Raw genomic sequence first — 14,838 nt, 5'->3', positions numbered from 1 at the left:
AAGTAAAAGCAAATAAGGAAATATATTCTATTGCATGGGATGCTAGAGCCAATTGTAGGATAACGGTCTTTGTTTTCTCTTTCTTCTTTTGTATCAATTGTTATTTATGTGTGTATTTATTTTATAGAGGATTGAAAATGTTAAAGGTAAAATTGATGTTACATAAAATAAGAGGAGAAAAATATCCTTTAAATATTACTTTTTTTTTTGGTTTATTTTTATTTATCTTCTATTTCTCGACACATACATTGAAATATAATAATAAATAATATGTATAATTTTACTAGATCATTTGAATATAATAAATTAAATGATATGAAAATACATTAGACAATGAATAGTATCTAATAATAAGTGTAAAATAGATCAAATATTTTTAGTCATTATTGTTAGACTTTAGTAACCTGGACAACTAAAGATGGATAGCGGGAGTACTATAATTTAGTAAAAAAATAAAAAATTGAATTTTAAAACAAAATTAGTAGCGGTGTAAATGATTTTCACCTAATGTACAAAATATAGTCCAATTAATAAAAATTTCAAACACTATTAGTGTGCTGTTTAGTATCTTTCCATGAATGAAGAATCAAGAAGATCTTGTTCACACACACACCCTTTTATATGTGTCTACGTACATTGCATATTACCAGTTGTCTTCTCTACAACTTTAAATCTCAAAATTTCATTGCTAAGAAAAACAGGGGGAATTCTTTCAGGCTATTATTTCATTTTTCTCCAATTATTCAGTGCAACGAATTAGGTAATTTTCGTTTTACTTTCGTACTTTTGGGATCTTAGATTTGATCTTTTCATGTGTTTTCTTTCGTTCATGAGTTATGAATATGTTAACATTATTACCACGAGGAGTCAACTTTGTTTTTCCATCAATTCTAAACATAACAATATTTCTTGTGAAAAAAAATCTTTTATTCATTTTTTTTGTAATGAAACAGGGGATTACTAGATGGAGAATCGAATTCGAGATATTAAAAGATTCTCAAAAACATCTTTTATCAATGAAATGAACAAAAAAAAAATGATCCCTGAATTCTGAAAATCAGCGCATCGAACACAATTTTTCTTTCCGTTCCCTTTCATTTTTTCTCAGAAAATAAACGTAAGTTAAATCATGCTGCTATACATTGTAAAGTTTCAATTCCCTCGAGAGAGCAGAGCTGCAGTTCTGCCTACGAGTTGGACAAAATTCTGTTTAAAAATCTAGTTAATGTGTATAAATAATTTATCGAGAAATCCAGGGTGGCTTGTAATGTAATCAGGTATTTATGTAGTAGTACTAATTAGTTTTTTTTTTTAATGTATTGAGAGTATGCAGAAACTGAAACAATATGGGGAAGGCAACTGAAATTGAAGTAACAGAATCAGGAGGAGGAGGAATGAGGAGAAGAAATTGTGCGTGCACAAAAGATGATTTTCTACCAGAGGAATCATTCAAGAGCTGGGGGAATTACGCGAAGGCGCTGAGTGAAACGCCAAAAAGGTTAATAGAAAGGGCGCTAACGCGATCAAATGATGAAGCGGAGCTAGAGGCAAAGGCACGGAGTCATCATGAAATGAAGAGGACATTGACATGGTGGGACCTTATATGGTTTGGTATGGGTGCGGTGATTGGAGCTGGAATCTTCGTACTGACTGGACTTGAAGCCAAAGAAGAAGCTGGACCTGCTGTTGTTCTCTCTTATGCTGTTTCTGGTCTATCTGCCTTGCTCTCCGTCTTCTGCTACACTGAATTTGCTGTTGAGATTCCAGTTGCAGGTATTTCTCACACACTTTCCAATACCTATGGAGTAGTTTGGGATGTCAGTGCTAAGGGTGGAGGGTGCCCGTATTGAAGCCTCGACTAATCTGAATAGCGCGTTGCAGGGCGGCCCCATTATGGGGTAGCGCTCCCAACTAAAGGCTCGAATTCGATACTTGATTAAGGATGGAGCAACAACAATCCATGTTGGTAGAGGGATACTCTTTTATCCCACCACAAGCTGCTATTTTGAGCTCTTTCTTTTTTCTATACATATAATTAGTTAAATTACTTGCTATAGAAAATTAAAATGACTTGATAGTATGAATTCTATTATGTGTGTTATTCACCTAAAATTACTTTTCGGTGTTAAGTTACGTTAGACAGAGGTAAATTTATTATCAAAATTGAGCTAATTTTTTATGCAGGGAATTAAACAAGGAGTCTTGACTTTTTAAGTTTTTGTATATTATTATGATATGAAGAAAGGTTGAATTTTTATAATATTAGGTACCTGGTAAAGTACTCCGTTGGACTAACAGGACTTAAAAGATAGTGATAATTATTTGAATACCAAGCAAAGTCGTGGCTTTTTTTGTTTGTGTTGCATTTGTTTCTTTTTACTATACATATTATATATGTAACAGTTTACATTACGACTCCTTTGTCGTTCTATAATTGAAAATAAGTATACAATCAACAGCTAGCGTACACATGCATTTGCCCAATAATTTGCATTTCAGATTTAAAAATGCGTGTAGTTTATTATAGTCGAGTTGAAACACTAGATCCTAAACAGTAGGAGTAATTAATTAATTAAAAGCCTACATCTCTTAAATAACCCCACACTCAGTTGCCCACGGCAGGCCACCATGTTGCTAATACGTATAGAATTGTATCCAAGGAATTAACTTATTTGGGGTATGTATATTGAGAAAGTATATCAAACGAAATATTAATAATACACGAGAGTTGTACATATATTACTTTTTCTAATGAACGTCCCCTAATATCAGTAACAAAGATAGATGTTAATGTGGTGTGAGTTGTGTATAGGCTGATAGTGAACCCAAAAGTTGTAGTTGTCTTTTTTCTAACGTCAGCGCCAGCAAAATAAAAAAATCTGCCACTCCCAGTCCCCACTAGGCTTATGGCATAGTGTTGGGCCCTGGGTTGGAATCAATATTCCAGGTTGGAAATCAAGGCTAACATAACTACCTCCCTTTTCACATTTCATTTCATTTTTGGGGTCAACTTATGCTTTAATTAATGTCAAATATTGACGCTGGCTTTCAATCCCTTATTTCCGATTGCATTATTTGACTTTTAAAAATATACTCTCTCCGTCCTAAATTATGTATCGCCATTTGACCAGACATGATATTTAAAAAATAAGTGTTGACTTTATTAAAGTTACAAAATTACCTTCTTAAAAAAAGAAATAATAGTATTTAAAATCAAGTGGAACCACTTTTAATCGAAAAGACAAATAAAAAAGAAGAGTAATAGTATTTAAAATCAAGTGAGACCACTAAGGGTAAAATTGTAATTGTGTGTTTAAAAACTTACCAAATAAGGAAAGGCGACATTCTTTTTGGAACGGACCAAAAAGAAAATGGCGACACATAATTTGGAACGGAGGGAGTACTATTTTCTTTGATTTTTCCTTCCTAGAGGGGTGGGGTGGGGAGGTAACATGGGATAATTTGGTTTTTGGGTGATGCGCCACATAAAGGGTATGAAAAAACAGTCACTATTTTTTTCGTCCACGGCTTTGGTCTAGTGGTAAAACATATCACGTAATTGTGATGTGTGAATTAGGTGCATATTATAAATTCAAACATATATAAGACACATGATATTTAAGGGAGAAAGATAGAGCTGCATGTTCGAAATTGACTTATTAGTATTGTACAATCTCATCTACTCTGTTCATTAAATGATTAGTAAACATATAGGGGTCTTTTTTCATTAAAAGACCAACTGATACTTAAAAATTTAGCTTCGTATAACTGATGAAGGAGGCTTGATCAGATTAACTCATCGTATATAATATGCTCGATAAGTGAGAAATTATTATCACTATCTGCATTTAGTGTTCGTTTAAGTGTATGTGTAAACTTCTTCACTTGAAAAACTTAAACCGTTGGATACATCACACTTTTATTTACTTAACTATAGTTTCAACAATGTTCATGGATTTCTTGTTAAGCAATATGCACCAAGTTCTAAATGAATCTTTTTTAGGTGGTTCATTTGCCTACTTGAGGGTGGAGCTTGGTGAATTTGTGGCCTTCATTGCTGCTGGAAACATCCTTCTTGAGTATGTGATTGGTGGTGCTGCAGTGGCTCGTTCATGGACCTCATACTTTGCAACTCTACTGAACTTCCGTTCTGACAAATTCCTCCTCACGGCTCATGGTTTAGCCGATGGCTACAACCAACTCGACCCAATCGCAGTGGGGGTCTGCTTCATCATATGCATCATTGCAGTTAGCAGCACAAAAGGCTCTTCTCGTCTCAACTACATAGCCTCGATCATTCACATTGTCGTGATCCTTTTCATCATCGTCTGTGGCCTAATCAAGTCGGATACCAAGAATTACACCCCCTTTGCGCCATTTGGTGCTCGTGGTGTTTTCAAAGCTTCTGCTGTGTTGTTCTTTGCTTATGTTGGTTTTGATGCCGTTTCCACTTTGGCTGAGGAAACTAAAGATCCGGGTCGAGATATCCCCATTGGATTAGTTGGTTCTATGGTGATTACCACCACCATATACTGCTTATTGGCAATAACCCTCTGTCTTATGCAACCTTATCAGAATATTGATGCTAATGCTCCATTTTCCGTGGCGTTCAAAGCCGTTGGATGGGATTGGGCGCAGTATGTTGTGGCTGCAGGTAGGGGCGGAGCCACATTTTACTGTTTATATAGATTGAATATTACTTTATATGTAGATATATTAAATCTTTTAGCGAACTTTTTGACTTTGTCACTGGCTGCAGGTGCGTTGAAAGGAATGACATCTGTGTTGCTAGTAGGCGCGGTTGGTCAGGCCCGTTATCTCACTCACATTGCGCGTACTCACATGATGCCTCCATGGTTTTCCTATGTTGATGAAAAAACAGGGACGCCCGTCAATGCCACGACTGTCATGATGGGGGCTACCGCAGTCATTGCCTTCTTCACAAAGCTCGAAATTCTCTCCAATCTCTTGTCAATCTCGACCCTTTTCATCTTCTCGCTTGTGGCCCTCTCTCTCCTCATTCGTCGTTACTATGTGAGCGGTGTGACCACGAACGCAAACCGCAACAAGCTAATTATGTGTATACTGCTCATCCTCGGGTCCTCAATTGGCACGGCTGCTTATTGGGGACTTAGCGAGAAAGGATGGATTGCCTACTGCGTTACTCTGCCTGTTTGGTTTTTAGCAACTGCGGGAATTTGTATTTTCATTCCTCGGGCGCGTAGTCCGAAGCTTTGGGGTGTGCCTCTTGTGCCTTGGTTGCCATCAGCCTCAATAGCAATCAACATTTTCCTACTAGGATCAATCGATAAAGATTCATTCATAAGATTTGCTATCTGGACAGCCTTTCTTTTGGCGTATTACTTCTTTTTTGGGCTACATGCTTCTTATGACACAGCAAAGGAGTTCGAGAAGAGCAAAGGGTGGAAGAATAACATTGAAGAAGGAAATGCTGCTTCTAATGGGTTAGATAGCAAAGATGCTCCTATTGCTTCTGGTAATTGAATTGCGTCTAAATGTTACTGTACAACGTATGTTCCTAGCTAGTGCTCACTAGATTTTATGTGTTGATATATGCATATGATGTTAGTCCGTTGTACAGACTGTTTTGAAGTAAAGAAGTGAAAGTTGCTGTGTTATGCTAGCATCAACCATTTGGCAGACTTACCTTACTTACGATGGTTATGTGTCCTCCTTCCAGCATAGGCCTCTGGGAAGGTTATTTAGATAGTGCGATAACTCGATTCCAATTTATATTCTTTCCTGTGCCTGTCTACCAGTGAAAAGAACAAAAATCAGGTAAAGGGGGGGAGGGGTTGCTGTTTTTATTCAGATTCGTTTAAGTTATCCGCAGTCTTAATTACTTCTTCGGCTCTTCCAATAAACGACTTATTTATAACGAGTAGTTGTTGGCTTAATGAAGACTATGATAAGGTCAATAATGCACAAGTACAGAGGTGAGTCTGAATTTGTAAAAGTATATTTCAATTATTGTTCAGGAAGTCATAACTCACTGTAGTAACATGTAAGGAATTAAGAGAGAAAATGTGATATTTAAACTCAAACTTGTAACCTGCTGAAACAGCTTTCAGCAGGTTACAATGATTTTTAACCTGTGGTGTCCTACTAGCTTGAGCCGGGGGTCTATCGGAAACGGCCCCACTACCTCACCTATGAGACTCTACCCTCACCAGACCCCACTTTGTAGGAATATACCGGGTACGTTGTTGTTTGTGTCCCACTAGTACATAACGGGTAACTCTATCCATCAAAACTTAGGTGCATGGGAAAAGATCACTGGATTTTCTGTGTCTTTGTTGAGATTTGAACTTGAAATCTCAAGATTCTCCAATCACTTGGCCACACCCTTACATGCAATTATAGGTAAACTCTACACATGGAGCATTTATTGGTAGCTTGAAATTATAGCAAGTAACCTAATAGTGCAAAGATTTTTACGGTTAATTTGTATGAATTAAATCCATCAAAAATTGTATGTGTGCTCTAGTAACACTAAATTCATTTGAGAAGTACCATCACTAAGTTCGAAATCAAAGAAGTTGGAGAACTTTGGAAAGTATCTTGGATTTCATATCTTAATAGTCTTAAACCAAAGAGAGCCGATTATCAATAATCCTCGTCCTAGCCTGATAAAGTTAACAATAAACTAAAAGGTTAGGAAACTTAGTTAATTGACATTTTAGGCAAAGAGTCACATATACTTGCAAAATCAACTACTACTGTCTCTACTCCTATCTGCCTGCCTAGTTATAAGCTACTAAAATGCATTTGTCCTAGCTGCAATGACATCAATATCAGTAGTATTTGTACCTTTGTTCTCAACATCCTTGGCTGCATCGTAGGTAGCATGCAATCCTATAAGCAAGTAGTACACAAGCAAAACCGCAGTCCAAACTGAAAATCTCACGAATGATGCACCATCAATCATGCACCATCAATCGAGCACATGATGAACACATTAATAGCTATACTAGCCGATGGAAGCCATGGCATCAATGGTAATCCCCAGACCTTAGGCTTTCGCGCTTCCTTCAGTGTTAAATTTAGCCCCAATGTGGCTAAAAACCAAACTCCAGCGTTAATTATGCACCCGATCCAAGTGTTCTCACTGATTTCCCAGAAAACACCTGATCCAATAGAGGACAATGTGATTAAAACCAAGAACAGGATGAGTTTGTCCCTATCCCTGTCCGGTGTTTCCCCTGACACGTAGTAACGTCTCACCAGAAGTGCTAGGGGAACCAGTGAGAAGACGAACAGCGTGGCAATTGAAACGAGGTTCGCCAATATGTCAAGACTTGTGAAGAAGGCCATCGTGCAATTCGCAACGACCATAACAACTGTAGCAGTGACAGGAGTACCTGTCTTTTCATTGACTGCTGCAAGAAATGGAGGGGCCATATGAGTTCTTGCAATGTGAGTGAAGTACCCAGCTTGACTAATAATACTGGCCAGCAGAACTGTTGTCATCTCTTTCAATGCCCCAATTGCAACTATGTACTTTGCCCAATTCATCCCTGCAGCTTGGAAGGCAATGGTAAAAGGGGCATTAACATCCACTTGATTAAAAGGTTGCATAAGGCATATTGTCCCGGCTAGGAGGCAATATATTGTGATAGTCACCACCATAGAACCAATTAGTCCTATAGGAATATCCCTACCTACAGCAGCAAAGCAAGGAATTTCGTGAAGGGTGTTTGAGATTTACTATATATATTGAAAGTAATATTCAACCTACGCACACTGCATAACTTTCAGTAGTTCCGCCAGTGCCTACCTGGATTCTTGACCTCTTCCCCAAGAGTTGCGATGCCATCAAATCCAACATAAGCAAAGAAGAGCATAGCTGCTGCTTTCAGGACACCACGAGCGCCATAAGGTGCAAAGTTTGAATAGTTAGCCAAATTCGCCTGAGTTAGGCCAACAACAAGTATAAAAACCATGACAACAAGATGTATTATGGTCATAATGGAGTTGAATTGCGAAGACCCTTTCGTGCTCAAGGATGCACCAGCACAAATGACCAGTAAGATAACAACTGCTATGGGATCTAAGTGGTTGTAACCCTCAGCAAGACTTGACACATTGATTCGGAAATCATCAGGCTTGTGATTGCACAGAGTCGCGAAATAGGAAGTCCAAGATCGTGCCACACCAGCACCACTCACAACGTACTCAAACAGAATGTTCCCTGCAGCGATGAAGGCTACAAAATCGCCGAGTTCCACTCTCAGATATGCAAACGATCCACCAGCAACAGGGATTTCAACTGAGAATTCACTATAGCACAACACTGAAAGCAAAGCAGCGGTGCCTGATATAACATAGGACAATAAAACAGCAGGTCCTGCTAAGTTTTTGGTAGCTTCACCAGTCGGGACAAAAATTCCAGCACCCATTACTGCACCAATACCAAACCAAACCAAATCAAACCAGTTCAGTGACTTCTTCATCTGATGCTGGCTGCGATCGCGTATTCCATGGAGCTCTAATTGGTCCGAGGAACGAGACAATACACGGTCTTTAAGCCTTGTTTTTGTATCACGTAATGCCTGAACATAACTTCCCCAGTTGGTGAACGATTCTTCTGGCAAAAAATCATCTTTGCTGTATCCACAGCCCCTCTTATCAACACTTCCATAATTGCTATTAGTCATTTTTTCCTGAATAAAATTAATGTTTTGATCAAAATTAGTTTGCTTTGCAGGATTTGTTATCTGACCATTTAATATTTTACAACATACCTAGTGTAATCACACAAGTGGAGTACAAATCTTACCCCTACCTTCAGCCTGTGGAAAAATCTTGTCAAGGAGCACTTATCATCATTCCGCGAGTGGGAGTATGAAGAGGGTAGAATGTACTTACCGACCTTACCACTTTAAAAAACAATACCGAAACCACAAATATGTTTTGAAAAAAATAAATTATTAATGATTGGTTGAGTTTAACTTTTGTTACGCATAATATTCTTTAGTGAGACATTGTCAAATTCGTTCCTTAACAAACCGAACGTAAAAAAATTAGCGCCCCGTTAGACTTATAGCACAGTTGAACCTCTATAGAATAACAGTTCATTATAACTACATTTTATCGGCCTGAATTTCTTCCATTAGTTAGCATTCTACTTATAATAGCAACAACATATATTCTAAGTATTTACTCTTTGTAAAATTATTCTTTTATAAAAGTTATACTTAAATTATGTGTAATATTATAAGAAATATATTATGTATACAAATAAAATATTACAATATTTATCATAACGTCGTAGACAAAATTATGTTTAAATGGTGGCTTCGATTATTTTTAAAACGTCATGAGAAAAGAATAGTAATATCTATCTTTTTCACATTCATATTCTTTCCATCTTTTTGGTTTGAATAAGTTAACAAATACATTCCTTCTTCTTCGTACATAAAATCATTAAACCAATTTTTTGTGTACTTTTGCTCATAATAGCTAAATGAGATCAAAATTCAAATTCAAGGGTTTCGTTATTATCTTTAAATCTTCTGGCCCAATCAAATAGGAGAACTAATCAAGAATGCACTTTTATGCCTGAATTTAACTCGCATGGAGTGCAAAATCTTACAAAATATGGCTATTAAACAAAATTTGATGCCCTTGCTTCAACATTCGAAAATCTTACTGGAATTTAACTTATATTTCTTTATAGTATAATACAAGACTAAATCTACAAATTTTAGAAGTTGAACCCTCAATTAAATGTGTAATACTTGTGGTGTTTTTTTCCCCCTCTAATACTTCTAGTATGAACTAACTAACCTGTTTTCTATTTCCAAAAAAGAAAAAAAAAAATGACGAGGGCAACAGAAAATGTAGTGAAAATAGCATGACTGTGGTTAGTGCAAGAAATTTATATTGCATAAATAAACTTTTATCGCTAAATCATGGTTAAATGTTACTCTTCACAATAATATGACTTAATGATTGAACAGTTGTATTCAGCGCGATAAGAATACCGTAAATGCTAGTTCATTTTCTGCGAGTTGGTCCCTTATCATACATTGCACGCAACACCCATCTTGCTTGTACTGCTGAAGTTAAATGCGTAATATAAATAAATTTTTGTGACAATATCATACATACACAAATCAATTTTTCTTTGTATTTTCATGCACAAGGGTATGTTGTATTTACGAGACAATACCAAACTAACTACACAAGAACAAGGATAAAGAAACAAAAGGCAGATCAGAAGAAACTCAAATTCCTCACCAAAAACTGAAAACTGGAAGCAAAATATTGATAATCAATACCAACACCAAACTAATGGAGCTAATGAACAACTAATGTACAAAAAAAAAAAAGATCATATGATATGATGCTAGGTCTCAATCTTGAGAAGGGAATTGAGTGATGTACTGTTAAACCTCTGTGCAAGACCTCGTATGACAAGGACGACAATATCACGCAGGTGCCGAGTCTGTACCAGCAAATCCACTTCACTCTCACTGTCCACCACAATCCTCAGCCGGTGTTGATCATTTCGGAATAGCTCCACCTGTACAATGGCATGGACGTAGAGTTAAATCGTAAGCACCTACCATTATGCAGTACATTTCGTAGAACATCCTGCTCGTGCACATTCTAGATTACAAACAAACTTCACCTGTAATGTAATGAGCTAGCCTATGGACCTTCACTTCCTTTTTTTGGTACTGAGTCTTAAGACCAAGGTTTTGCGCATCCTGAATTATTCCGCCAAGTACCTGTTACCTACTACCAGTCACCAGCACAAGTACTAGATAACTTGCTTCCCCCTTCAAGGGTTCGGCAGAAGGAAAGAAATAACCTAGTATTTTTCGTTTCCGCTGCAATTTGAAGCTTACTCACTAAGATTTGCACCCACTGAACACTAGGTCATATCCTTGAGTTCTATCTGAACCTTTTAACTCTTAATCTTTTATAGAACGTTTTCTTTCTATTGAGAACAGGTTATATCTAAGGTCTTCCGAATGCAGGATGTGGGCAAGCATCTGTGTTCTTGTTTTAAGGAAAAACTAAGAATTCTTCAACAGTAAAGTTAGTGTCCAGTTAGATAAATCCAAGCTATACCCATTGGTACTCTGAATTTTATAGGAGAAACATGCAACATCTGTTACATAAATAAGATTCTCATCAAATACTATGGATAGCATCTGATAGAGCAATTCTTCTACAGAGAAAAAAGCTTTTACAACCGCATTTGTTCTCAATCCACTAGGCTTTCAAAAGCTTACTGTCAAAGGAAACGCCCAGGAAAAGACAGAGGCACCTTGAACATTCTAGATCTGCCCAAACCTGTAAAATTCCACTGCCCACCGACGCCGGCTGATTTTGGCACTTTAGAATGGATTTAGGCCACCATAAACAGGTACCACAAGTCTTGGTGAGCAACAGAGACGGTATAGCGTCCCAGAGAGTATCCTAGTATGATCTAGTTAGTTTGTAGTGTTTGCCACTCCAATGTTGTATGGGAACATATATCAACACAAAATTGTTTCCCCACACTCAAAATCTTCTCTTCTAGCTTCATTGCCTTCTTCACAAAATCGTAGCATGCTTATGATCAAGCCATATTTTGAGGTGTCTGAATCTAGCATCTATAAAGGACACAGTCGGGCTAGGTAACATATGTGGTCCAAGGTCGAGTCTACTATCATGACAAGTGGTAGAGATAAAGGGTTGAGGATTTACATGTGCAAATCTATATTTAGAACAGAAATCGGGTCTCAGAGATGGATTTACTTACATGGAATGGAGGGGCATATGTTCCCTGAACCTTGGTTGTGGGAACAGAAATCTTAGAACCAGGCTTCACCACCTTTACCCTCTTTTTATTGACTTCCAGAACTCTTCTTTGAAGATTTCCCATTGCCAGAACCTGCAAAGTTGAAATCATAAAATATTTATCCCTCATCTTTCTTATGACATGATTGGAAACTAGAATAGAATAATGAATTAAAAGAAACTAACTTTTTTTGTAGATTGATCCTTGTCACACAAGGCCTGCATTAATAATACCAAGTAATTTATGTTAACATACTGAAAATAACAGCAAACGCCACACAGGGAAACAATGACACGCTAGGGCTGTAGAAGATGTAAACAGCATGATAAATACACATCACATATATATACGGTAATTTTGTTAAACACAGAACTAAGATAGTCTGGTGCATATACAAAATGATTGATACCTATTTTATAGAATGATTAATACCTATTTAAGACTGTAACTATAGTGTGATAGCTAAGGGACCACAAACAACTTTAATTAAATCAAATCCCAAACTTTCAAACAGTTCGTATGGATTTTTGTTATAACAAGGTGTTGTAGGGAAATTCAAAAGGTGAAAAGGAGTCATCAAACACGCACCCAAGGGTGTGGCCTCGTGGTCAATGAAATGGGTTGAGAACCATAGGTCTCACATTCAAATCTTAGCTGAAACAAAAACACTAGGCGATACTTCCCATCTGTCCTAGCCTTGTCCAACACTAGGCAATACCTTCCCATCTGTCCTAGCCTTGGTGGACAGAGGATATTTGTTGCTGGCGAGAGGTGGCACGCATCCCGTGGATTTAGTCGAGGTGCGCGAAAGCTAGCCCGGATACCACGGTTATCAAAAATTAAAAAAGAGTCATCACACACAACAAGGTCTGGGAAATGATTTCCAGAGATATTTCACCTCAAACTTCACAGATCCAGTCTCAAGCTTCTGCTTTACTTCTTTAAGAACATCAGGCTCTGCAATGAGGAAAAGAAAAGGAAAATAAAGCCAAACCTGAACAGTTGGATAATTAGAAACAAAGACACTAATGCGAAGGAAAAATATCTGTGTCAAACTTTACACGGATAATAAGCAACTGTTAGCGATCTGCCTTACATGCGCATGTCGAGGAAGCCCAAAATCATAAAATAATGAAAAAAAGAGAAAACAAATGAGTGTATTTTCCACTGAAATCTCTCTCTTCCCTACAATTTTTCTATAGGTTTTAATTTTGCCAATGTCCGCACAGACTCTGGGTTCAAACTTCATGAGAATGATCAAGGTTATACTGGAATACCGCCAATTTAGAAACTTAAATTACCAGAATGAATGATGGACTGCTTATATCAAGATGGCTTATATGGAGCAAAAGGTGAAAGGAAATGTCAATATAGTGATTTACACGCTAATACACCAAAGGGTCTGATGATTCACTTATCTAGAAGGATCAGAGCAACAACACCAAATAGACATTTAGATAAATTTTTTTTCTTGGAGAACTAAGTGGATCCTTATAGAGTCAAAGTAGCTTTTTTACCATGTAATCCTACCTGTTATTACAATAATGTTTCTTACACCTAAAGAACATGTTCAATATACTAAACTGAATGCGCCGACAGAAAAAAGAGAATCTGCCAGATCTCATGTACTTCAATGAGAAACGAGTATTTGATTAACAAGCTTGCGCAGGCTTAGCAAGAAAAATGTTACTTATGGGATTGAAAAAGTCAAGTATCTACAGCTGTCACCCATTATCAACAACTTCCACTAATTAAAATTATATTCAAGAAACAGAGACAGATGGAAACATACAGGAATGATAACTACACTTGCAAAAGGCAAAGAAACTGAAGTCAACCAATAAAAGAATTCTATATAAAATTAACAATCAAGATAAATAATTCATTATAAAATTACTGTAAGTAGATTTTTCACAATGGTTTACCAATTGCAATCGGATCTGTAGAAGCAGAAACAGGACGCCCCTCAACTCCATCTTCTCTGACTGGTGTATATATCACAACCAGCCTATAGCCCACATCATCAACATTAGCTTCATACATTCTTCCTGTCTCCCCTGCAACAAAACCATCTTCTTTCAACTTCGCACAGTGTTATGCATAGATGAGATCTCCAAATGTAAAGGACCAAAAATAAAGATGTTCAAAACTGGTTCCTCCATTATATGGTTTTGGAACAACTGTTTCCTACACCAAAGGTTTAATCGCTTGAAAGGAGGCAAGCTAATAGTCTAATAAATTGATAGTGTGAATCTTGTCTAATAGATATGAGCCATTTGCTTGTTTCCCTCTTCTGATGCTTATTTTCCCAGTAAACTCTGACACAAGTAAAACAGATGCCGTGGACATCCTAAACGACACAGCAAAGTACTAAATTTAGTGTATACTGTCATCAAACCCCTTCTTTATGCTTTTCTTGTTCTTATTGGGTGATTAATTGGGAATTACTTAAAAACAACAACAACAGGCACAGTGTATTCCCACAAAGTGAGGTCTGGGGAGGGGGGAGGGTAAGATGTACGCAGTCCATACCACTACCTCCGAAGAAGTAGAGAGGCTGTTTCCGAAATTTACTTAAAAACAAATAGATACAAAAGACGAATCTCCATAGAGTACCTCAAGAGTTTAAAAAGAGCTCAAATTTTCAGAGCTCCAACAAGACGTATAACATTGGGAAGGTCTAAAACTTTTAGTTCCCTTAAACACTTCAGAAAGGAACCTGCTGTCAAAGAGTTAAATATTTGCATCTGAACAACTTGCTTCTTCCTTTACTCCTAAGACATTAAAACGTTTTTCTTTTACTATTTATGTTTGAACACAACTGGGTGGAAGGAAGACATGTTGTAAAAAACATTCTGAACCAAGGAAAAAAGCTCCTTGTTCACACTGCCTATCATGAGAATATAGTTACCATAATATCAGAAATTGGAAGACAATGATACGAGAGGAAATCACTTTTGAGAGAAAAAGATCTATCAAACAGGTTGATGAGGAGAATAGATAGAAACTTAATCAGAATC

The 14,838-nt window shown here is 37.0% G+C and overlaps 3 protein-coding genes across 4 annotated transcripts; 1 reads left to right on the top strand and 2 right to left on the bottom strand.

Annotated features, from left to right (window-relative positions):
- The first annotated feature begins 548 nt into the window (after nt 1-548).
- Nucleotides 549-5,639, top strand: LOC107859073 (cationic amino acid transporter 1). Of its 2 annotated transcripts, none has more exons than XM_016703961.2 (4): nt 549-760; nt 1,334-1,773; nt 4,004-4,654; nt 4,760-5,639. In XM_016703961.2, exons 2-4 carry the CDS (start codon nt 1,347-1,349, stop codon nt 5,503-5,505), a joined length of 1,824 nt encoding a protein of 607 aa, XP_016559447.1. In that variant the 5' UTR covers nt 549-760; nt 1,334-1,346; the 3' UTR covers nt 5,506-5,639. The 2 variants fall into 2 exon arrangements, with proteins under 2 accessions (XP_016559447.1, XP_016559448.1); XM_016703962.2 differs by having other exon boundaries at nt 552-760; nt 1,325-1,773.
- A 993-nt stretch (nt 5,640-6,632) lies between these two features.
- LOC107858021 (cationic amino acid transporter 1-like) lies at nt 6,633-8,996 on the bottom strand. The gene is made up of 2 exons (XM_016702764.2): nt 7,799-8,996; nt 6,633-7,682 (listed from the first exon to the last, which is right to left on the bottom strand). The coding sequence occupies exons 1-2, from the start codon at nt 8,676-8,678 to the stop codon at nt 6,946-6,948; spliced, it is 1,617 nt and encodes a 538-aa protein (XP_016558250.2). The 5' UTR covers nt 8,679-8,996; the 3' UTR covers nt 6,633-6,945.
- Nucleotides 8,997-10,131: 1,135 nt separating this feature from the next.
- Nucleotides 10,132-13,899, bottom strand: LOC124895964 (187-kDa microtubule-associated protein AIR9-like). The gene is made up of 5 exons (XM_047406698.1): nt 13,744-13,899; nt 12,717-12,775; nt 12,004-12,036; nt 11,780-11,911; nt 10,132-10,549 (listed from the first exon to the last, which is right to left on the bottom strand). Exons 1-5 carry the CDS (start codon nt 13,859-13,861, stop codon nt 10,373-10,375), a joined length of 519 nt encoding a protein of 172 aa, XP_047262654.1. The 5' UTR covers nt 13,862-13,899; the 3' UTR covers nt 10,132-10,372.
- Between the last annotated feature and the right edge of the window lie 939 nt (nt 13,900-14,838).

Source organism: Capsicum annuum, chromosome 2 (genome assembly GCF_002878395.1).
Source record: "Capsicum annuum cultivar UCD-10X-F1 chromosome 2, UCD10Xv1.1, whole genome shotgun sequence".
Classification (NCBI taxonomy): domain Eukaryota; kingdom Viridiplantae; phylum Streptophyta; class Magnoliopsida; order Solanales; family Solanaceae; genus Capsicum; species Capsicum annuum.
Note: the sequence above shows the minus strand (reverse complement) of the source record. Positions and strands in the feature narration are given on the sequence as shown.